Here is a 24,532-nt window from a genome sequence, read left to right on the forward strand (position 1 = left end):
TTTTTTTTTTTTAAAGTATTTGGGTTATTGATAGTTTGAAGTTAAAAAAACTAAGTCAAAAAGGTGTCCCGGGTGACTCTTAAGCACATAGAACTGGGGAATAAGCTTCTAATTTTCTTACTTCTCATCTGAAATTTAAAAAAAACAATTGGCTTTAGAACTTCTATTCAGGCTAATTAATGGTATCAACTAATATCCCAGCCATCAGAACTAGAAACGAGAAGTTCTCTCACTTTTACATAGCCAACTGATGGCTACACATCTAGTCATTTCAGCTTTGTCCAGTATTCAATATCCACGTCCCTTCCATTCTCTCTACCACATATAAATCTCTTCCTAATTCCAGTCTCTTAAAAAGAGGGGCCCGTTAACCCATCCTTCACACTACAGCCATGTAGCTTTCAGGGTAAGTTAGGAAGACACAATGATGTCTTCAGAATCTACTGATCCAGAGTTGAAGATCAGCTTGCCCTTGATAAACTAGATGTCTTTCAAGTTATTTTATCTTTCTGGGTCTTAATCCCCTCATGAGTAGTAAAGGGGGAAAATTCCACTAGATGCGTTTTTGTAAAGAAGGAAAGAAATGTATATACAAGTTGTCAACAAAGCTGGCACATAATAGACACAATTAAATAACAACAATTACAAAGAAGGTCACAGCATGCCCATTACTTTAAAATTTTAATATCTCCTCACTACCTACAGAAACAAAACAAAGTTCCTTGGCATGATGTCTAAAATCCTCCATGACAGCGCTGCAAACTATTTTTCTAGTCTTATATATTATGTCATCTAGCCACAGTGGATTATTCACAATTCTTCCAATAAAACAAGTACATTTCTGTTTTCATGCCTTTTTTAACAGTGGTTCCCCTGGGTTGAAATCATCTTTCCTCAATGCTGAAATTCTACACCATCTTTCAAGGCTTAACTCAGATGACATCTCCTTTTCAAATCTTCGCTAACATCCTCAGTTGAAAGGCATCACTCCCAACTGTCCTCTCGTTAGAACTGCACTTCTGTTTGTACTACCAAGGAACTTAGTGCCTTCTGCTTCCTACTCTAGTTCTTCAGATAAACGTCAGTATCCTCCAGATGGGGAACTGCTCTGACACCAGGACCCCATGACCATTTATATATGTCCTACTGTGCAGAGTCCAGTGTTTCATGACACCTACAATTGGTGGGAAAAGGATCTGGTTTGTTTTCCTTCTCTCTTTCTCTTTTTTAAACTTTTAAGTAAATGTATTATGGTTCCAAAGGGATTCTGGGGATGAATCACTTGCCAAACACATATTGCCTACTTTCCACTTCTTACCAGCTTTTACTTAATGGTATTCATATCTTTACTCTTCATCAGTATGACATCAAACCTTCCTTTAACATGCTTAAACGAAGTTATGACTTCCTTCAAATCACACTAATCCCACTCTTCTTAATTTTGTACCATTACAAATTATATTTCATATCTCACTCCAATAAGAGTAATCTCATTTCATATTCTTAAAGTCTTAAATATCTCTAGTATTTTAAATATAATAAAAATATTATAACAAATCTTAAATATCTCCTATCAGTGTCACCTCAGATTATGAACTTCGTAAAGTACCGGAGCTCTGCCCATTTCCCTTTGGTTTATATTGTCCAGGACTTTCATATGTATTTACTACAACTTAATAAACACTGTCGACTCAGGCCAAAGCTCAGATTTTTACTTTGTCTATCCTTCGGAAAAAAAATGGTCAATGGGATAGTTTGGAAAGTGAAGATCAAGGGTAAATGTTTGTTTGAGCTGGGGCTGACAAAGCACTGCCCTTTGGCCAACTCCGGCCTCATTTTATAATGAAGTTTTACTGCCGCACCACCACGCTGCCTATATGTTCCCTGACACACTGCCAACGGCTGCTTCGTCCTACAACTGCAGAATTGAGTAGTTGTGACAAAGAGTATACAGCCTACAAAACTTAAAATATTTACTATCTGGTCCTTTATAGAGAGATTGCCAATCCCTAGTTTAGACAATAAAAACAGGCATTATATTAAAATAAGTGATATTTTCACCTTTAAAGTGGCTTGAGCACCTGGACCATCATCTTGACTACAAAGTACCAGAAGGGATTCCAGGCCAAAGACAGCATCCTGTTCCAGTGCCAAAAGGTCTAGAAGAAAAACACTACGGTTTACAGCGGTCAAGGAGAGAAGATTAAATACACACACACATGCACTTAGAAGGAGAAAACATTAAGGAGTCGAAGATATAAGAAACTATGCCATGTGTAAAGCTAACCTTCTTGAAAAAGTACATGTGCCATTACTTCTGAAATGTAAAGGCTATCTTCGGACTTCTGTTTTTCCACTACTTTACTGACGATTCCAAAAATATATACATTTTATAAAACTAAAAGGCTTCTGCACAGCAAAGGAAACCATCAACAAAATGAAAATGGAAGTAAATATTTGCAAATCATGTATCTGGTACGGGTTAATACCCAAAATATATAAAGAACTCATATGAGTCAACAGCAAAAAAAAAATTCATCCAATTAAAAACTGGGCAGAGGACCCAAAGAGACATTTTTCTGAAGAAGATCTCCAAATGCCAATAGGTACATGAAAAAATGCTCAACATCACCAATCACCAGGGAAATGCAAATCAAAACGACCACGAGGTATCACCTCATACCTGTTAGAATGGCTATTATCAAAAAGACAAGAAGTAATGAGCTGGCAAGGATGTGGAGAAAAGGGAACCTTGTGCACTGATGGTGGGGATGCAAAATGAGGCAGCTGCTATGGAAGACGGTGTAGAGGCTCCCCAGAAAACTAAACACAGAACTGCAATACGACCCAGCAATTCCACTTCCAGGTATCTGCCCAAAGAAGATGAAAATACTAACTCACAAAGACATACACACCCCCATGTTCATTACAGCATTATTCATAATAGCCAAGATATGGAAACAACTCAGGAGTCCACCAGTGGGTGAATGGATCAAGAAAATGTGGTACTGATACACAAAGGAGTATTACTCAGCCATAAAAAGAAGGAAAACCTGCCATTTGAGACAACATGGATCGATCTTGAAGGCATTACGTTGAGTGAAATAAGTCAGACAGAAAATGACAAACACCGTATGATTTCACCTACATGAGGAATCTAAAACAAACAAGCAAATAAAAACTGAGCTCAAGGTATAGAGAACAGACTGGTGATTGCCCGAAGTAGGTGGTAGGCAAACTGGGAGAAAGGAGTTGAGAGGTGCAAACTTCTGGTTATAAAATGAGCATAGCACGGCAAGTATGATTAATAATACTGTAATTCATATTTGAAAGTTAAGAGAGTAGATCTTAAAAGTTTTCATCACAAGAAAAAAATTTTATAACTATGTATGGTGACTGATGTTAAACTAGACTGTGGTGATCATTTCACAATATATACAAATATCAAATCCTTATATTGTACACCCAAAACTAATATTAAAAGAAAAAGGTATGTATACCCACATTAAATCAAGAGCTAAAGCCACAAAGGTATAAATAAAACATAACTGAAAACAGTGTCACCAGCTTAGCTGAGGAAAATACTAGGAACAGCAAACCATGTATTACCTTCCTGACCAGACATAAATCTTCCTAACAAGATATAAATTTTTAATCTTCCTAACTAGACATAAATTATGCTTGTTCACTTTCACCTACAGTGTAACCTTCTAATGGAAACTGAAACCCTTTTAGGAAGTAATGAAAACCCCGCATAACCTTATTAATGTTTTAAGTCAGACCACAAAGAACAAACCCCTTAAGGTGTCTCTATGTAATAGCAGTCCTATAGCATCTTTCTACTACCTTAGGCCTAACATTTCTCTAGAAGTTCTAGAAAATTCTGAATATATTAACCATATTAAGGTCAATATATATGAGCTTTGAGAACACACAGTTTTCTATGTTACATGGTAGAAAATACTCATTACTGTATCAAAAATAAAACAGGTTTAATTATTCAATTAAGAATCAGCATTTAAAGAACAATTTTAAAGAAATGTCACCTGAGTTAGTGTAGGACTTGACAGTGTTAAGTCTAGTGAAGGTCAGAGCGCTAGAGAAAAAACAGGTACTAGGAATGAGTAGTGCTGATGTCTAGTGGGGATAAGATTCCCCACTTATGATCCTTAATGGAGATCAAAATGAACACCGGAACAGAAGAAACATCCAAAATGCATTTGTTTTTGAATACCAACTTGAACTTATTCAAGCCTTTAGGTCAAAAGTATTAGGAATACGATAAAATATAAGCATTATTTTCTATTCACATCCTAAATCATGCAAATCAGTTTGATGTTTTAAATACCTAGAGACAAATTCTAGGCAAATTTAATTCATATTACTCTGTTAATTCATTTGCCCCTAGGTCAAACTATTTGTTACTTAAGCCCCTTGATAACTTAAGGTATTTTTTCTTTAATTTTCCAGGTTTTTGTATATGTGAACCAATTTTCACACCACAGGGCAGTCATAAGCACTCCCTACCCACAGCACCATGCGTGCAAAGTGAAGCACTGGGAGGAAATGGGCAATGCTCCATGAAACCTTTCCATTTCCCAATCCCAATCCCAAGGCCCTCATATATATATATACTTTTATTTTTCATAGGATTAAGTAGCTTTGAGAAAACCTGCTCTAAGACTTTAGGAGGCAATCAGTAGATAAGAGCGTATGTGCTAAAAAGGAGGGATTACACACACACACACACACACACACACACACACACATTCCACCCAAACTTCAATCCAAAAGTTTATACCTAGTATCCGTCGTGATCAAACTTACCTTTTTCTTGACAAGAGACTGTTATGTTAGTTAGGACTCGTACTCCATGAGCTGCAATGCCCCTGTTATTATGGTAACAGCACTCTTGGGCTAATCTGACCAAGTCAGAGGATCTGGGGGAAGAACCCACATTTCCTAAACAAGAAGGGAAAAGTAGCATAGACTTAATTCACTTACAAAGTTCAAAAGCAGTTCAATGTATAGGTTCATTGTTCTCATTTTCAAGAGAAAATCTGTACTCCATCTACTTTTACTCCGTCATCCACATAAACCATCGTTCCTATTTCTTCTGTCAAGGAACTTAGAATAGGGTATGTCTTAATAGTCTATACTGATTAGGATCTAAAATAATATAGGACTTTCCCACAAAAATATTAACAAAAACTGAGCAAGGAACATAGCAAAGCCAAAAAAACTAAAGACTGTATCTTGGGAGGGCAAACGGATTCTCATTAAAATGGATGTCACTTTTAGGCCTCTTATCAGATAAAACTTACCTTCAAGAGAGGAAAGAAAACGAGAAAAAAAATTTTAAGCTTTTCCCACCTCAATGGCTGGCAGATAGTTACATTGCAAAAGGTTTACACAGAATTCATGATTTTATTTATTATTTATAAAAGATTTTATGTATTTGAGAGAGAGCATGTGCGAGAAAGAGCACGAGCCAGGTAAGGGGCAGAGGGAGAAGCAGGCTCTCTGCTGAGCAGGGAGCCCAGTGTGGGGCTTGATCCCGGGACGCCGGGATCATGAACTGAGCCGAAGGCAGATGCTTAACTGCTTGAGCCAGCCAGTGACCCCCAAAATTAATGATTTTAGAACTGGAAAGAATTCTGGGATCATGTGATTCAATGCCCTATTTTTACAGAAGAAATTGAAGCCCAGGGGTAGGGGTAGGGCATAACTAGGATTTTAAGCATCTTGTCCCTAAGATCACAAAATGTATTAGTTATGCCCTGTGCTTTATACCTCAAGTTCTATGCTATAAATTACAACTTTTTATTTTTATTTTTTAAAAGATTTTATTTATTTGAGAGCAGGATGGACAGAGAGTGAGCACACAGGAATGAGCGGGGGAGGGAGAAGCAGACACCCCGCTGAGCAGAGAGCCCGCTGCGGGGACTCAATCCCGGACCCCGGGATCATGACCCGAGCAGAAGGCAGAGGCTTAACCCCTGAGCCACCCAGGTATCCCTGCAACAACTTTCAAAATTCACACCTGAAATTCTGTAATGTAATGTTTATGTTGTGAATATTTGTATTTATAGTAGAGAAACTCTCAGGTATAAGTGAATGAACTTTAAGAAGAATCAGGAGATTAAAGCTTTTCAGCCTTTTAGCAGAGTTTCTTGTTCCTGCTTTCCTTCTTCCATTCTTTTTCCACGATTACCATCGATTTCAACCTTGTCTCTCACACCAAAGGTGAACATATTTTTTGAGGCTGAAGGGGATCCAATTCCTAATTACAACAGGCATAAACCAAGACCATCCCAGACAGTGGGGGACATGTGTTTTCCAGTTTAACATAAAAGTATTAGCTAAGGTAAACCCTCAGTGTTTTTAAAATAGGAAAAATATTAGAAAAGCTTTTTCAAGACTGCAGAAATCCTATTTCCCCCATTCTTTGTCCTGCCTGTGTGATCTGGACAATACAGACTCATTAATAGATTTACAAACGTGTTTTGCAACATGTATTTTTCTTTCTTTCTATGAAGACTCATCATAGAAAATTTGGAAAAAAAATCAGAAAAATTCGAAATTTAAAAATTCACACATAATCACAGTAAGTAGATAGTAGCCAATATTCTGTCTTTAAAAATATATTTTGCAGCATTTTTTATGTTTACTATTTTAGGGACAAAACTATTTTTAATTTTTTTATTTAAAAATTATTTACTCAGATAAATTCACCTGGTTCTAAAGGTTCAATAAATAGTAGAAAAAGCTAGAAAGTCAGGGAGTGAAAAGTCTTCCTCATGCACCCAATGTTATCAGCTCCTTGTGTATCGTTCCAGAGTCTGTACATTTGCAAGCACACATTCTCAATTTCTTTTTCCTTTTTCCACAGTTTTATATCTTTCTTTATTGCCCTTTAAACATATCATATAGATTATTCCATGCCGTATATTCTTTAATTATACTGACTTCTATTGCAGTTGTGTGTGTGTGTGTATCATAATTTCTTTAATGAGATCCCTGTTGATGGATTTCTTTTTATTCTACTACATCCCTGCTGATGGACAATGTTTCGATATTACATACTATGATGCTATGAATAACCTTATACCTCTGTCATTTCTCAAATGTGTGACTATACTAGTAGGTTCAACTCCTAGAACTGGAATTTCTGGGTCCTTGGTAATTTTGATGAATACTTCCAAATCACCTATGTAGACATTTAATAATTCACAACCCCACCAACAATGAATGAATGGCTGTTCACCTACCACCGTCAAAAAAGCATGTTATCAAACTTCTGAATCTTTGCCAATATGACAGATTGGTAAAGTATTTTAGTGGGTTTTTTTTTTTAATTTTTCTTAGGTATGTGTAATAGTGAACATTTTATATGCTTAAGAGCCATTTGTTAGTGAAAATTTAGACACTAAATTTAAGTTTGTTTTATAAACAATCTTGCTTATATTGAAAAAAATCTAATCAATGAAAACATACTTTTGCCTAAGGGAAAATCTAATTTTGGAAAATCCTTGACTTTCATTTCTTGTGAACATTACCTAGTCTGGTTATTTAAGCCTTTTGCTTAATTCCATATACAAACTGCAATTTAATAAAATTTAAAATTCAATAAAAGGACAAAGCTCAAGAGCGCTTGAATATTATAACCTGACAAAGGCTTACAAATGACTCTGGAATTAGAAAATAAAGAAAAAGAAAGTCATTCTGCTTCTAGGCCCGTTTAGTATAAAAATGAACACTGGGTCAGAACCTTTGGGTTCAGGTCTAGACTAAGGCATGTCATTAAGCATGTGACTTCGGACATATCATTGAAACTTTGTAAGCCTCAATTTTAATACTTATAAACTTTCAATGTGCTTTGCTTGAAAGGCTACTTGTACAGAAGCAATGAGACTTTCCATGGGAAGACACTTATAAATTATAAGATATAATTAATACTCCTGCAGCTTCTTTTAAAGTAGGACATCAGTCAAGGATAGTAACTATAAGCTGAGAAAATGAGACTGGCTGATTTATGCAGAAGAATTCTTCAAAAGTACAATGGGTATATGATATATTGTTGATAAAAAGGGCTGTGATAATACATCCCATGCCTTGTAGGCATACCCCTTTGCAACGCAATTTTCTAATTCCTTGCCTCAAGAGGTGTTTATGTCCCCACTTATCTGGGCTTGGCCATGTCACTTGCTCTGGCTATTGAGACATTAAGAAACGTGCAAGCAAAAGACTAAGAAGTGCTTATGGGCCGCTGGTGGCTTGCCTCCTTTTGACTGCTGCTAGAATCCTGAGACCATGACATAAACAAGGCCAGGCTAGCCTGCTGAGTCAGGAGGAGGAGAACCAAGCTGCTCTGCTGGAAGATTTTCAACCTCCAGTTGGTGAATGAGACCCCCTAGACCATCCAGAATGGTCAAGGTTCCAGATGACTGCAGTCTTACAGGTAAAAGCCCACGTGAGATTGGGAGAAGGACCCAGCTGAGATCAGTCAAAATTGCTGATATGCAGAATCAGAGCAAATATAACGGTGATGGTTTTAAGGCACTAAGTTTGTTTTTGTTTTTTTTAATATTTTATTTATTTGTTAGAGAGAGAGCACACAAGTTGGGGAGTGGCAGAGGGAGAAGGAGCAGCAGGCTCCCCTCTGAGCAAGAAGCCTGATGTGGGACTCAGTCCCAGAACCCTGGGATCATGACCTGAGCTGAAGACAGATGCTTAACCGACTGAGCCACTGATGTGTCCCTGAAGCCACTAAGTTTTGAGGTGACTTATTGCAAAGCAGTAGGTAACTGACACAGAATTACCTCACAGAATTACTGGAAAGGCTAGAAAACAAAGTTCAGAAAATGACAGGAAAAGCGACCGAGATCACAGCCCAAACCACACACAGAATTAGTTCAGTGAAGGCATTACCACCACTGTGCTGATTCCGCCATGTTACTGCCAGAGGTTCCAGACAGAGCAGATGCCCCCCCCCATAGGAGGCCCCAGAAACGTGCGGCCCCAGTCACTGCTCTAGCACTAGAACAAATTCTCCTACTTCCCTACTTCTTATCGTTACTGGCTCTCAGTTTAGCCTGTGGTATGACATGGCAGCTGAGTCCAGGCCACATGTGGCACCCTAGGTGGCAGGGAGGCCTGGCAAACAGAGTACCAGGTATTTTCATCTTCCTATCAAGCCTTATATAGAGAGAGGGAATCCCTTTACCCAGCAAGCTCACATGCTGTGAAGCCATAAAAAGGACAAAGGGACACTGCAGTTGTTTAATTACCTCAACTCAAATTAATGGACTAAAACAGGAAGCAATAGAGATCCCACAAAACCCACATTAAAACAAAACAGAACACTTCAGCCGTGTCTGTTAGGTAGGCAAGCTCCTCAACGGGCATTAATAAAGGCACTTTGATCGCTTCTCGGCCTTTTGGCTAAGATCAAGTGTAATAAAGGCACTTGGAAGCTAACCCATCTGTAATAGGCAACCAGGAAAGTGTTACTGAACTGGGGTAAAGTTTTATTTTAATCGTTTTCCAAAGGGTAACATATACCTAAAAGAAGGCTTGTGACATTTGCTTTTAAAATTCGCCACCATCTGGCCTTTGAAATGTACTTAAATCCAAAGGGCACTTGGACTCAGAGACATACAAAAGCAAACAAGCTAAGTTAAGTAGCCTCAAAAATATTGTCTCATGTACATATAATTCAAAACAGGGCAAATCTAGAAAAGAAAATACCCTTGAATTATGATCGAGGATGCAAAATGTTATGACCACAGGCATTAGTGAAGAAATCATTTGCAGATAAGTCACTGGCATATAAACAGAGTACAAGACTGAAACTGTTCTAGATTCGAAGGCTTTACAGAAGAAACCACCAGAACCATCAATAGGAGAAAAGCACGTTATCCAAATGTCCTCTCCTTTCTTCTCCTTACCTGAAGCTATGCTGAAGTAATGTTTGATGGCAATGGTCCCTGACAGTGTGGAAAGGACAGACAGCATCCCGAGTTTCAGGCTGTCATAAGGAGTCTGGAGGGCACATTCACAGAGTGCCTGGAATACAGAAGAAAAGCGAACATAGAAGTTGAAACACCTTAAAACTGTCCACTTATTTTAAGTGTTCTAGCTTTTAGAAAAATCCATCTTTTTGCCCATAATAAAAAACTGCAGTCAAACTGCCACAGCCAAGAAGACTATCAGGAGACTTGTTAGCGAAATATAATGCAGTTTCCTAGATGGGATCCTGGAATCGAAAAAGGACCCTAAGTAAAAACTAAAGCAACCAGATCAAAGGATGAACTTTGGTTAATAATAATAATGTACCACCACTGGTTTATTAATTTTAACACATGTTGCTACACTAATGTCAAAGGCCAATGACAGGAGAAATTGGGTGTGGGGTGTGCAGCAATCCTCTGTACCATCTTTTCTATTTTTCTGTAAATCTACACCCATTCTGAAGAATAAAGTCTATTTAAAAAAAGTCATCATGACTGATTTTTTTTAATGTGCTTTGTTTTAAAAAATTTATTTCCAGAGAGAGAGTGAGAGAGAGAAAGCGAGAGTACAAGCACAGAGGGAGTGGCAGGCAGAGGGAGAAGCAGGCTCCCTGCTGAGTAGGAAGCCTGATATGGGACTCCATCCCAGGATGCTGGGATCATGACCCCAGCCAAAGGCAGATGCCTAACTGACTGAGCCACCCAAGTGTCCCTCATGACTGATTTTTTTATTAAGCCTACTGGAAATTATGCACTATTCAGTACACACAAGCAGAACATCCACTATACTTTGCTTCATGTAGAGATACAAATATTAGTTCATATATGGTTTGTTTTTTTTTTAAATAACAGAGAATGGCAATCTATTTTGTATGTAAGTGAATGTACTGTCTATCTTCCCCCATTTCGGATCATCCACTCTACTCCTGACTAATGCAGTCTGAAGAATTACCAGAAACAAGATGCTTATGTTTCTTTCAGTAACAACAACTATGGATATGTGCTCCGGTGACTCTTGCCTTATCCTGCACATCTACTCTTAGGACATGTCATATAAATGGTCACATAACTGCCCCGCTAAATTAATACTCTAGAATATGGAGTATTTATCTGTGCCCTAACAAGAGATATGTCCAAAGGGGATGAAGGCTAAGAGAGAGAAACATTGAATAGGGAAGATTAGGCCAAATTAAAGATGGCCCTAGAAGTTAGGCAGAGTAATTTAAGCTTAATGGGAAAGGAAAAAGGAAGCCGCTAGAGAGGAAGAACATTATTGAAAGCGTGAGGGAAGATAAACAGGTGAGGGCCAAGAAGCCAACCTACGTCCCAGGGCAGTAATCCAGGCAGGTGCTGATGGACAACGGCCTGAACTACAGATTAAGGGTCAGCATGGAGAGTAAAGGGTGAATATTGAAACTAACGACCTATGAGGGAATCAACAAGAAGGACTCAGTGACTATTACAAAATTTCAAACCTGACGACCAGAGAATGTTGATTCCATTTATGAAGACTGAGAATTATGGGGATAAGCTAATTTCAGAGGAAGGACAGAAATAGGAAAAAATATGAAATCCGAGAAGAAATATCTACCAGGCATTTGGAATCTGACATGTAAGAGATTTTTAACTGGAAGACTCGCATCAGAATTCTGGCTCTGCCACTGACCATTTCTGTGATCTGAGCCAATGACTGAAATCCCTGAGTCTCAACTTCTTTGTCTATAAAATGGGGGTAAAGATTTATACAGAATTGTTTTTTTTTTTGAAGGTTTATTTATTTGAGAGAGAAAGTGTGTGAGTGGGGAGAGAGGGAAGAGAACCTTAAGCAGACTCCCCACTGAGTGCGGAGCCTGACACGGTTTAAGTGCGTGACCCAAGAGATCATGACCTGAGCGGAAATCACAAGCTGGACGGACACTTAACCGGCTAAGCTACCCAGACGCCCTGCAGAACTGCTGTTTTCATATAAAATATCTCTGGAAAAACATGAAAGAAATTAGGCATTGGTTTGCCACTGGGCAAAGGAGTGAGTGGATGGCAGAAAAGTAAGTGGGAAATACTTGATGATACATATCTTTTTGCAGCTTTTGAATTCTGACACATGAACATGTTGGCACAAAAAATAATTTTAAAATAAAATACAAGTGGAAAAGCTCCTGAGAGTCAAAGAGCTTTGCAATCCCCACACGCTACTACACTGAAGAGCAGTTCAGAAGCTCAGGGAGAAGGACCAGATTGCTGGAGAACGCCCACATTGATGGGAGGGGACGCCGTCAGAACGGCCGAGAGTAAATGGGCGGAAGCACCTAGATTCAACTCAAAGACGCAATTCTGAAGAGAAGGAGCCGTGGGGAGTCCAGACAGGATGCAGTTCTGGCAGCGGAAGAAATGAGCGAGGACCATTTAGTGCAAAGAAATCAGAGAATGGGTAAGGCTGACAGTACAAATACACTAAAAGGAAAGATGACAACGGCAGACAAGCCTCTGGATTTAGCACTAAGACCACTGGTGTCGTGTGAAATGCCTAAGCAAAAGTAATGGAACAGATCTAAAGGCCAGTGTATTAAAGAAAAAGTGAAGGACAAAGAAAGAAATGCAGACAGAGAGGCTGGTTTTGAAGTGCAAAAGAAAGCAGTTTTTAAAAGAGTGATTGTGTTTAAGTAATATCATAGTCTTATTTATTTATTCAAATACTTAAGCCATTTCCATTTACGTATGTCTTACTGCTGAAATTATCTTGCCTTATGCTGTTAATTAGCTTATATTTAGGAATAAAATCCTCAGCCAAATAGCCCCAGAAGTTAAGGACTATGTCTTGTATTGGTAAGTATTCAAAATTATGTCATAGAGTGTTCTGTGTATTAAGAGATATTTAACCTTTTGGGATAATCGAGAAGGCATATGTGAGACATTTATGATAACAGTATTAATAATTTTTAAAAAGCAAAAAGAATTTTACCATTTCAAAAATTGAGAGAAAGTGTTAGAAAAATTTTTGATAAAATCATTTGCCATGATATCTTCTAACTTCTTGTCGTCAGCAGCATTGGGTACCTAAAAATGTTCTCCGCAAATACATACTGATTTCAAGCTTTGTTAATTCATAGCAGTTAGCTTAACAGAGCACATCACAAAGTTCCCCAGAGATGGCATGTCAATCCTGTTTCAAGGAGGAAATCTGGCTCACTTCTGTTCCAAGGACATGATCTATTACAAAACTGTCTTACCAGGTCCATTTTTTATATTCATAAAAAGGAAAAATCTAACTCTCCAAATACAGCCCCCCTTCTCACTCACTACCATGTTCTTCCTCACTGACTATTTGGTCTGCATTTCTCTCTCCAGGCTGGCTTACCTCACTGTTCAACTGAAGCTCTGTCCTGAATTACTGTTTTCTGGGTCAGTTCCTAAATAGGGGCTTCTCCTCTACCCTAGAATGGACTGGCCACCAGGGATGCGTTCTAGAAAAGCATAGCAAAAAGCTTATAATCTTTAAGGTACAGAAAAATGTTATGTTTAAAAGTACTCTGTCAGAAATATAACCCCTCTAAATTTTCTGTTTCCATTGAAACAAAGAAAAAGGTGATTAAAAGAACTAATTCTTAGGCTTAACTTGTCATTCCTCCTAGTCTTAGGTAAGGTACAGAACAGAACTCTCCGGAGATACAAAGCCAAAAATAAAATTATACCTTTGAAAATATCCAGAGGAGATAATCTTTCACTTTGTAACAGACAGGTTGTATAAATCAACTTCTTCAGATAAGACTATAACATCAGAATAATATAAACTACTGATACAAATTAACACCAACTGAAATGCATATTTATGTTAGTAAGGCATAAAAAAATCCAAACAAAACTATAAATATATCATGAGAAAATATTTTTGTTCCTTTGAAGTTACTCTGTTTTTGACTACTTTAATAATAATGTACTATATTAGGCCTTCATTTTGCGTATTTAACATTCTGAGTCAAAGTATTTTCTTTAAATCTAGAAGGTATGATTCCACATGGAAATTATAATGCCTACCAAAACACCATAAAAATAGCAATGAAAAAGACACAATTACTCTTGAAACACCAAAACTCAAAAATGAATTAGTGGTGGATAAGATTGGCTGAGAGGAAGGAAGGAAGAAGGAAGGAACTTTAGAAGAAAAATAATTACTCTTGGTAACTGGGAGTTGAATTCAAATTTGAAATAAAAAAACTATTATCTTGTTAAGGTGCATATATTATGAAAAAATTTATCACAAAAAAGAAACCACTGCATAGCACTAAAAAAAAGGACAATTGATCATTAAATTGTAGATTATTTTAATAAGATATAGGGGGAGAGAAGAGTGAATGGCAGAAGAAAAGAGGAGATTCAGATCTACTAACATTTGTGACATTTCAAGGACCACAATATTCAGGCTTAATAGAGATACTCAAGCTCCTAGATTAATATACACTGAGTATAAAGAAAGGTAAAGTAAAAACAAAAGTTTAATTAGCATGTAAATTTTTTTTTAATTTACCAGAGAATAAAAGAATAAAGAAAACAATCAAGGTAACAAAGGGAAGTAATGGAAGAAAGGAAACAAAAAGAAGGTATAAAAACAGCACAAAGTTGATGGAGGAAGAAGTAAAAACCATCAGGTATATCAATAAATGCAAATAAGTTATGTTAGCTATGTAAAAAGACTCAGATTAAGTCTAAGAAGGTAACTCTAACTGGATGCTATTTATAAGGATGAAACCTAAATGACAGAGAAAGGTTAAGGATAAAATCGGCAGACCTAATAAATACATGCAAACAAAAATAAACATGTAACAATGTTAATGATACATAAAGAATCTGAGGCAAAAACCTTAAAACAGGAAGAGAGGATTCCTTCACATTAGTAAGAGTTCTACTTGTGCAAAAGGAGAGCATTAAAATTTCTAAATTAAAATGGCTAAATACAAACTGGTAGGAGACGCTAATAAACATCAAAACCTCACAGATCAAAAATAGAAAAAAACTAATTTAAGACAGCATATGTGAGTACTATCATCAATAAAGTAGATTCAACATAACTTTATATTGAAATAATATTAGTAATATACAATATTAATATAATACATACACATTATATAGTATATATTTACCTACACGTTATATTACATATGTGATATAATTATATAGAAAATACACCTTCTTTTCAAATTCTTCAAACTACAGCTGACCTTTGAACGACAGCTAACCCTTGAATTACATAGGGGTTGGGGAGCCAACTCCCTGTACAGTTGAAAATCTGTATATAACTTTGGACTCCCCCAAAACTTAATTACTAATAGACTATTGCTAACTGGAATCCTTACCCATTAACACATATTTTGGAGGTTATATGTATAACATACTTACAATAAATTAACCTAGAGAAAGGAAAGTGTTACTAAGAAAATCATAGGGAAAATACATTTGCAGTACTGTACAGTATTTATTAAAAAAAATCCATGTATAAGTGGACCCATGGATTTCAAACACATGTTGTTCAAAGGTCAACTGTATTTTTTTTTTAAAGATTTTATTTATTTATTTCACAGAGAGAGATCACAAGTAGGCAGAGAGGCAGGCAGAGAGGGAGATAGAGGAGGAAGCAGGTTCTCTGCTGAGCAGAGAGCCTGATGCGGGACTCGATCCCAGGACCCTGAGATCATGACCTGAGCCGAAGGCAGAGGCTTAACCCACTGAGCCACCCAGGCGCCCAGGTCAACTGTATTTTTAAGAAGTGTTCTTATATGGGCCACAAGGAAACTTTAAAATTAAAAATTAGTAACAAAAGGTTGGCAACAAGAAAAATTCCATGAATACAAAAAACGAATCACTTCAAAAATAGAAAGTTGCAGTTACAAGATAAGTACTAGGGATGTAATGTACAAAATGGTGACTACAGTTAACACTGCTGTGTGATGTATGGGAAAGTTAAGAGAATAAATATTAAGAGTTCTCATCATAAGAAAATTTGTTTCTTTTTATTGTACCTATATGAGATGACAGATGCTAACTTACGCTTACTGCAGCAGTTATTTCACAACAAATGTAAATCAAACCATTATGCTGTATTTCTTAAACTTATGCAAGGATGTGTGTCAATTACATCTCAATATGAGTAAAGAAGAAAAAAATTAACTTCAGGGTCAAAATTGCTCTCCTGGAAATTAAAAAAACAATCATTTATAATACTGCTAAAAACCACGAAATACTTACAAATAAATCTAATGGAAAGTGTACAAGAGTTGTATGCTGAACACTAAAAACTGCTGATGAGAAACTGAGGAAGACCTAAATAAATGGAGAGATATACCATGTTCATGGATGAGAAAACTCAATCCTGTTAGGATGTCAGTTCTTTCTGAACTGATCTATAGATAAAAATACCAATCAAAATCCTAGCAAGCTTTTTTGCGGAAGCTGACAAACTGATTTTAAGCTTTGTATGAAAATGCAAAAGACCTAAAACATCCAAAATAATTTTGATAAATACAAAGGAAAAGGACTCACATCATCTGATTCTAAGACTTACTATAAAGCTACAGTTGTTATCAAGATGGTGTGCTGCTGGGGCACCTGGCTGGCTCAGCTGGAGGAGTGTGCGACTCTTGATCCCATGGTCATAAGTTAGAACCCCATGCTGAGTATAGAGACTACTTTAAAAAAAAAAAAAAAAAAAGGCCCTGTGCTATTCACTTAAGAATAGACATACAGATCAAAGAAACAATATAACTCAGAAATAGACTTACATAGATACAGTCAAATGATTTTCAACAAAGATGTTACGGTAATTCAATGAAGAAAGGACAGTCTTTTCAACAAATGTTGCTGGAACAACTGGCTATCTAAATACAACTCATTTCCTACCTTGTACTATATATAACAGTCAACTTAAAAAGGATCACATAGAGTTAAATATGAAACCACAACTACAAAACTTCTGGAAGAAAACACATGGCAAAATCTTGTGACTTTTGGTTCTGTAAAGAATTCCTAGATAAAACACACCCTAAAAAGGGGGGGGGACGACTCAAAACTAAATCTCATCAAAGTAAAAGAAATTCACTCTCCAGAAGATACTGTAGTAAAGGCACATACTAGTAAGAAATTCTTACAAAATACACAGCCAATAAAATATTTGTATCCAGAATATATAAAGAACGCAGTAACAAGAAGACAACCCCTCCCAAAAAATGCAAAAGAGATTAGAATAAGCACTTCACCAATGAGATACAGATGACAAGCCTATAAGATACTCAATATCATTAATCATTAAGGAAATCCAAATTAAAACCATGATGAGATATCACAATACACTTATTGAAACAAGTCATAGAATAGAAAGTGCTAGCAAGGACAGAGAACTAGAATTCTTATATACTGCTAGTGAGTATGTAAAATGGTATAGTCATTATGGAAAACAGTTTGGCAGTTTCTTATAAAGTTAGTAATACATTTATCTACCATACAACACAGCAGTAAAACTCCTAGGTATTGACCCAAGAAATGTCTCCAAAAGACCTGTACCATAGTAGGTTGATTTATAGTATCAGATCCAAATGTCCGTCAACTTGTGAATGAATAAACAAACTGTCGCATGTCCATACACTGGGATGCCACTTAGCAATAAAAAGGAATGAATTACTGCTTAATGCAACAACATGGATGAATATCAAAGAACTGTGCAAAGTAAAAGAAGTCAGACCTAAAAGGCTATATACACTGTATGATTTCATTTACACTCTAGAAAGGCACTATTACAGGGACAGAAATCAGATTGGTGGCTGTTAGGGGTTGGGGAAAGGACTGACTGCAGAGGAGCCTGAAGGAATATAGGATATTTTCCTCACTTTTGGGGTGAGGAAAATGTCCTATATCTCATTTGTGGTGGTGGTTCCATAACTACAGACATTTTTCAGAACTCACTGACCACTATACCTAGAAAGGTTTCTGAAAATAAATTATACCACAATAAATCTGATTATTAAAAAATGCATTTCGGGGGCACCTGGGTGGCTCAGTTTGTTAAAGCGTCTGCCTTTGGCTCAGGTCATGATCCCAGGGTCCTGGAATCCAGCCCCACATCGGGCTGCCTGCTCAGCGGGGAGTCTGCTTCTCTCCCCCTTCCCCCTTGTGCTCTTTCTCACTATCTCTGTCTCCCTCAGGTAAATAAATAAAATATTTTTTAAAAATGCATTTCAAGTTAAGGGCAATGAGAGCACTAGAAGACAATTTATGGCAAAGTGGGCAATCTGCACTAAGGGGAAAATTAATTGCCTTAAGTGCTTTCATTATTAAAGAAGAATAAAAATAAGCGTTCAAGCATTTAAAAAAAATAAGAAAGCCATGCTTCTGCAAAGTCTAATTAAGAAAATGGTGATATAAACATAAACAGTAAGAAAAAAATGAAAATAAAATTTCAAACACAAAAATACCAAAAGTATAAAGCTTCTCTATATTGATACTAATGAACCTGAGAAGTGAATTAAGTGGAAAATATTACCAAAACTGGTTCAAGAAGAGGTAGAAAACTTTTATAGGGCAACATCCATGTAAGTAATTGGAAATATTCTCAAAATACTGTCCCCGGGGGTGCCTGGGTGGCTCAGTGGGTTAAAGCCTCTGCCTTCAGCTCGGGTCATGATCTCAGGGTCCTGGGATCGAGCCCCATATCGGGCTCTCTGCTCAGCAGGGAGCCTGCTTCTCCCTCTCTCTCTCTCTCTGCCTGCCTCTCTGCCTACTGTGATCTCTGTCAAATAAATAAATAAAATCTTTAAAAAAAAAAAATACCATCCCCAGAGAAAGTTCCAGGTTCAGATGGACTTATAATACACTTTAAGCAGTATCTTCAGGAGACAGAAAATTTCTATGTCAAAGCTATTCACCATTCCAGAATATAGAAAGAGAAAGCCCCCAATTTGTTTTACTAAGAGAGCACTACCCCAACCCTACAATTTGCCAAAGTATACAACAAGGAAAACTGTAGAATAATGTTACCTTTAATTAGAGCTACTCTTAAAAAAGCATTTTTATGTATATGCCAGACACCGTATGTATATACATGGCTTCATTCAAATCCCTTAACTCTCTGGCAGTCCTCTATTTCCCTAGTCTAATGGCATTTCTATGTTTCTTTAAATTTTTCCCATGATAAAAACAAAAAGCAAACAATGTACACTTTAGCAGCACAATCTCAATTCTTTGCTCTTTAAAGCAGAATTCCGTTATTTTTTATTAGTTTTTACTTAAATTCCAGTTAGTTAACAGATAGTGTTAATATTAGTTTCAGGTGTCAGATTTAGTGATTCAGCACTTCCATATATCACCTGGTGCTCAGCACAGCAAGTGCCCTCCTTCGTCCCCATCGCCTATTCAACCCACCCCCACCCATGCCCACCCACCCCCACCTTCTCCCTAGTAACCATCGGTTTTATTTTTTTCAAAGATTTTATTTATTTAGCTGTGTGTGTGTGAGAAAGAGAGAGGAGCAAGTGAGCACAAGTGCAGGGTATGGCAGGGGGAGGAAGAGGCAGAGGAAGAGGGAGAAGCAGAATCCCTGCATGAGCAGGGAGCCTGACTTGGGGCTCCATCCCAGGACCCTGAGATCATGACCTCAGCCAAAGGCAGATGCTTAAACAGCTGAGCCACCCAGCCGCCCCTATCAGTCTGTGCTTTACAGTTAAGAGTATTTCTTGGTTTGCCTCTCCCTTTTTTCCCCCATATGACCGTTTGTTTTGTTTCTCAAATTCCACATGAGTGAAATCATATGACATCTGTCTTTCTCTGACTGACGGACGTCATAAAGCAGAACTCCTTTAAAAACACTCTGTGTATTTACTGTCTCTGATCTGTCTCTTGTTTTTCCCATCAGTCTCGTACTCACAATACTCCCATAAAACTCTTCTCATGCAGGTCACCGATGACTTCATTCTGCTAAATGCAAAGGGGAATTACAGTCCTCATCTCCTGGAAAATACAAATACAGGGCAGTATCTCACACAATGGACTGCTGCCATCTTCCTGTAAAACTATCTCCACTTGTCTCCTACCTCACTGGCTGCTTCTTATCAAGCTGTTTTGCTAGTTACTTCTCATTTCATCATTCCCCGAATTTTCTCATTTATTCTCTCTCCCTAGGTGACTCATCCAGTCTCATGATTTTAAATACCACCTATAAGCTGATGACTCTCATGTTTACAACTTCATCTAGATTTGTTCATTAAACTCCAACTCCTTGACACCTCCACTTGGACGTCTGACACCGTAAACTTTATTTGGTCAGAACTGAACTCCTGATCTTCAAGAAATAAGCCTCACAGAATCTTACCATTCCAAGTAGATTTGTTAAAGCCAAAAACCTTGAATCATCCTTTCTTTCTCTTATACTCTGTGAATAATTTGCCAGTAAATCTGTCAGCTTTGCCTTTAAAATATATCCAGAATATTTCCACTTCTCCCTGCTATTTTCACTGCTTCCCCGGGTTCAGATAACCATGGTATTTTCTAATTGGACTTATATAGTCACCTCCCAAATGTTTTTCTCTGTTTCTGACCTTATGTCCCTACAAGCTAGTCTCAGTACATCTAAGTCAGAGAAACTCTTTCAGAACAAGTTGCTAATGTCCTCTACCCTCCAGGCTCCCGACCCCTGGTAACCACTATTTTACTCTTCGCTTTCATAATTTTGGCCTTTTCAGTTCCATGAGTAAGTGATATCATACAGTATTTGTCTTTCTCTGTCTGACTTGGGATGGTGGGGGATAAGACAGATGTTGTTTAAGGGTACAAACTTATGAGTATTAAGTCCTGGAGATCTAACATGTAGTAGAGTGAATATGGACAACAATACTGTATGATAATCATCAAACTTGCCAAGACTCTAGAACTTAATTATTCCAACCATTAAAATTAAGAAATGATAATTATGCAATGTAATAGGGTGCTAATTATCACTATAATGGCAATCATATTACAATATGTAAGTGTATCATGCCAACATGCTGTACACAGTGTTATATGTCAAATATATTTCAATTAAGAAATAATAATGGCCTGTGCCAAAGGACTCACAGGCCCTAAATGATCTGCAAGCTGCTCCATCCATCCTCCAGCACCTCTGACTCCGCTCCCCTCATAGTCACAGTGACCTCACACTCATGAATGCTCTCACCTCAGGACCTTTCCTGCTATTCTCTCTGCTGGTAATGTTCTTCTTTCAGAGGCTCATGGAGTTGCTGGTCCCTCTTTTAGGTCAACTCAAGTGCCAACTTCTAAGCAAGAGCTCCCCTGACCACCTCATGCAACATGGCAGCCTCTACCTTCCACACTCACTCATCCTCTTCCTTGACTTTTTCTCCACAGTATGTATCACTATCCAGCCTCTCCACCTACCAGAAGCTAATCCAAGCCTTCTCTAGAGAAATTCTTCGTCAGAGAATTCCCACACACACTTTTCCAAGGAAAAGGAGTAGCTCAAGGTAAAAGAACAGCCAAGTAAGTGAGGAAAAAGGGTACTACGAAAGAGGGCCAATAGAAATCGAGAGCAGAGATATATCTGCAAAGACTTTAGATAAGCTGGAGAAATAATTATTGAACTAAAACAGGAGAAGTTATTCACAACACAGCCTGAAGAGATGAAAAGATAGAAAAAAGAATATAAGGAACATGGGGGATTGACAGAAGGGCTAGTATGTACCTAAGTGGAGATTCAGGAGGAAAGGCAATATCTGAGAAAAATTATGGCTGACAATTTCCCAGAACCGCTGAAAAGCACCAATCTTAAGATTCACGAGAAATCGATAGTCTAGACAGTTTAAATAGAAATCTATAATCAGATGGTTCATAGGGCAGAACGTCAAAGAGAAAAATTTTAAAGCAGGAAAAAAAATATCTTCAAAAGAGTACTGCTATTCTCAGCAGTAATAATGGAAATCCGTAGACAGAATGGTAGCCTCAATGTCCTGGGCATTCTACTCCCAGAGAAAAGTGTCTTTCAAGATTGAGGGCAAAATAAAGACATTTTAAGACAAGTATATACAGGGAGAGCTTACCACCACAGACCCTCACTAAAGGAGTTTCCAGAGACAGAAGAAAAAGTATCCCAGAGAGAAAGCCTGAGATGCAAGAAGAGCAAAGACAGTGGAAGGTACAAACGATCAATGAATTTATAAAACAAAATTGTTTGATAAGACAGAATTAAGGCACATGATAAGAATACATAAGAGTTTAGAGGGTTATAAATGAGTGGTGTATTATAAGGTCTGTACAGCAGAACTGACATAGGACATAATGGAAACATAAAGATGCTTTAAAGAAAGGTGGGAAGTAAAACAATGATAATCTTTTTTTTTTTTTTTTAAGATTTTATCTATGTATTTGAGAGAAAGAGAGAACATGAGTGGGGGGAAAAGCAGAAGTAGCAGACTCCCCGATGAGTAGGAAGCCTGATGTGGGGCTTGATCCCAGGACCCCAAGAGCATGACCTGAGCCAAAGGCAGACCTGTAGCCGACTGAGCCACCCCGGTGCCCCTAAAACGATGAAAATCTATCACATAGACATACCCAGGAGAAAACTAAAGTAGCTACATTAACATCAGACAAAAGAGAGGAAGGCAAAAGCTACAGAACAGAGATCTAAAGAAATGCTATAGCATGTTCATGCATTAGAAGACTAAACATTGTAAAGATAGCAACTTGTTACAAATTATCTTTCCATTCAATGGAATCCCACTGAAATTAGCAACTTTTTTTCTGGCTTTTTTTTTTTTTAAGTGAAACTTGATCAGCTGCTTCTGAAATTTATATAGCCTGCCAATGGCCACTGAAGTGCAAGTATCCAGAATATACAAAGAATTACTACAAATCTACAGAAAAAGAAGACCTGAATGGCCATGTCACAAAAAAGGAAATCCAAATCATCAATAAACACATTAAAAGGATATTCAACTTCTTTAGTAATTAAGGAAATAAGAAGTTAAAACTACAACTTCTAAACTGGTAAAAATGTAATCTAAGGACGTAGATCAATAGGTAGTCTCTTTATTTGGAATGTAAACTGGTTCGGTCACTTTGGAACACAGCTTGAATTTACCCGGTAAAAGCTGAAAATATACATATCCTCTAAGTCAGCAATTTCACTCTTTAAGCATATAAAGAAACTCCTGCACCTAAGTGCTGGGAGAGAAACTGAAGTTTGCTCGTAGCAGCATTATTTGCAAGAGCTGCATGTTGGAAATAAGCCACCAAGAGCAGGTAAACTGTGGTCCATTCCATATAATAATGGAATACTACACAGCAGTTAAAGGGAAAAAACATGCAACCACATGTATGAGTCTCATCAGTATAATGTTAAGCACAAGAAATACAAAGAAAAAGCAAACACTATTTTTTAGGGAAGCATATATAGGTGGTAAAACAATAAAGAGTGAAAAAATGATCATCACAGAAGTCAAAATAGTGGTTTCCTTTGGGCTGGCTTTAGGATTCTGATGAGGGAGGACCGTGCCAAGGAAGGTGGCAGGCTTCCGTGAGCCTACAGTGTTCTGTTTCTAGTGGGATGGTGGCTACCTTGTTTTCATTTACAATTATTACATTATATTAAATATTTATTTTACATACTTTTATGTAGTTTGAGCTGTCATACAATAAGGAGAAAAATGAGAAGGGATGATCTAGTGCCTTCACCGGATTCGGTTCCCTCCGGTGGCGGAGTACATTCTCTTCTTGGAAAGACTGTACTATTTAGTAGAAAAAGCATTAGAAGACAGAGCTCTCTTAATTAAAATCTTGATTAAGTCCTCTTAGGAAGCTCTCTTAAGCATATTAAGTCTCTCTGAACCCTAATTTGTTCATCTATTAAATGCAAACACAACTGCTTATCTCTTGGGATATTTGCGACTATCAATCACAATATACTGAAATATGTTTAGAAAACTGCAAAAAACCAATTAACACAGAAGCTTAGTTTCATAATCTGAAATTCAAAGGTTTTTGTTGCACGGTAGCTATAATGACACCAAGAGGTAATAAAATCCATGAAAATAAAGGTCAACTTCTAACCATCTTCCATTTCACTTTAAGAAGCATTTTTTAGAAAATGTTGCATCTGTTAGCAGTAATGGATAAACAAACAAAAACCTATTCTGAGAAAAAACAAATTTAAACATTAACTTAACCTGGAAAAAATGCTATAAAAGATGCCACCTTAAATGTCTAGAGATTGAGACCTGCTCTTGTATTTACAAAAGAAAACTTTAAGACTGTCCTTCCTCTCCACGAAAAGGAAAAATATACTTTGCTGAGTTATGCTTCCAGCACCTTCTCTCTAATAAATCACCGTCAACACCAACTGTTCTCCCTAAAGTGAGTAAAGGAGACAGGAATTAAATAAATGATTTCACTGGACTTCTATAATCAGCCTTAGTGCTGCTATGGGAAAATTCTTAAGAAACTGAGAGGCAAGTCTAACTCACTAAAAGAAACTAAAACATGAAAGGATA

General features: G+C 37.3%; 1 protein-coding gene across 4 annotated transcripts in view; it reads right to left on the minus strand.

The window, feature by feature from the left end:
• LOC111150708 (integrator complex subunit 7) overlaps positions 1-24,532 on the minus strand; it is a 91,591-nt gene that overhangs the window by 32,435 nt on the left and 34,624 nt on the right. For all 4 annotated transcript variants that reach the window (XM_022508251.1, XM_022508253.1, XM_022508252.1 and 1 more), the window contains 3 exons: positions 9,951-10,068; positions 4,828-4,962; positions 2,062-2,159 (listed from right to left, as the gene is read on the minus strand). In XM_022508251.1, coding sequence (XP_022363959.1) covers positions 2,062-2,159; positions 4,828-4,962; positions 9,951-10,068 — 351 coding nt within the window. The remainder of the gene's footprint in view (positions 1-2,061; positions 2,160-4,827; positions 4,963-9,950; positions 10,069-24,532) is intronic.

Source organism: Enhydra lutris, unplaced genomic scaffold (assembly GCF_002288905.1).
Source record: "Enhydra lutris kenyoni isolate GAN:26980312 unplaced genomic scaffold, ASM228890v2 scaffoldscaffold24, whole genome shotgun sequence".
NCBI classification, from domain to species: Eukaryota; Metazoa; Chordata; class Mammalia; order Carnivora; family Mustelidae; genus Enhydra; species Enhydra lutris.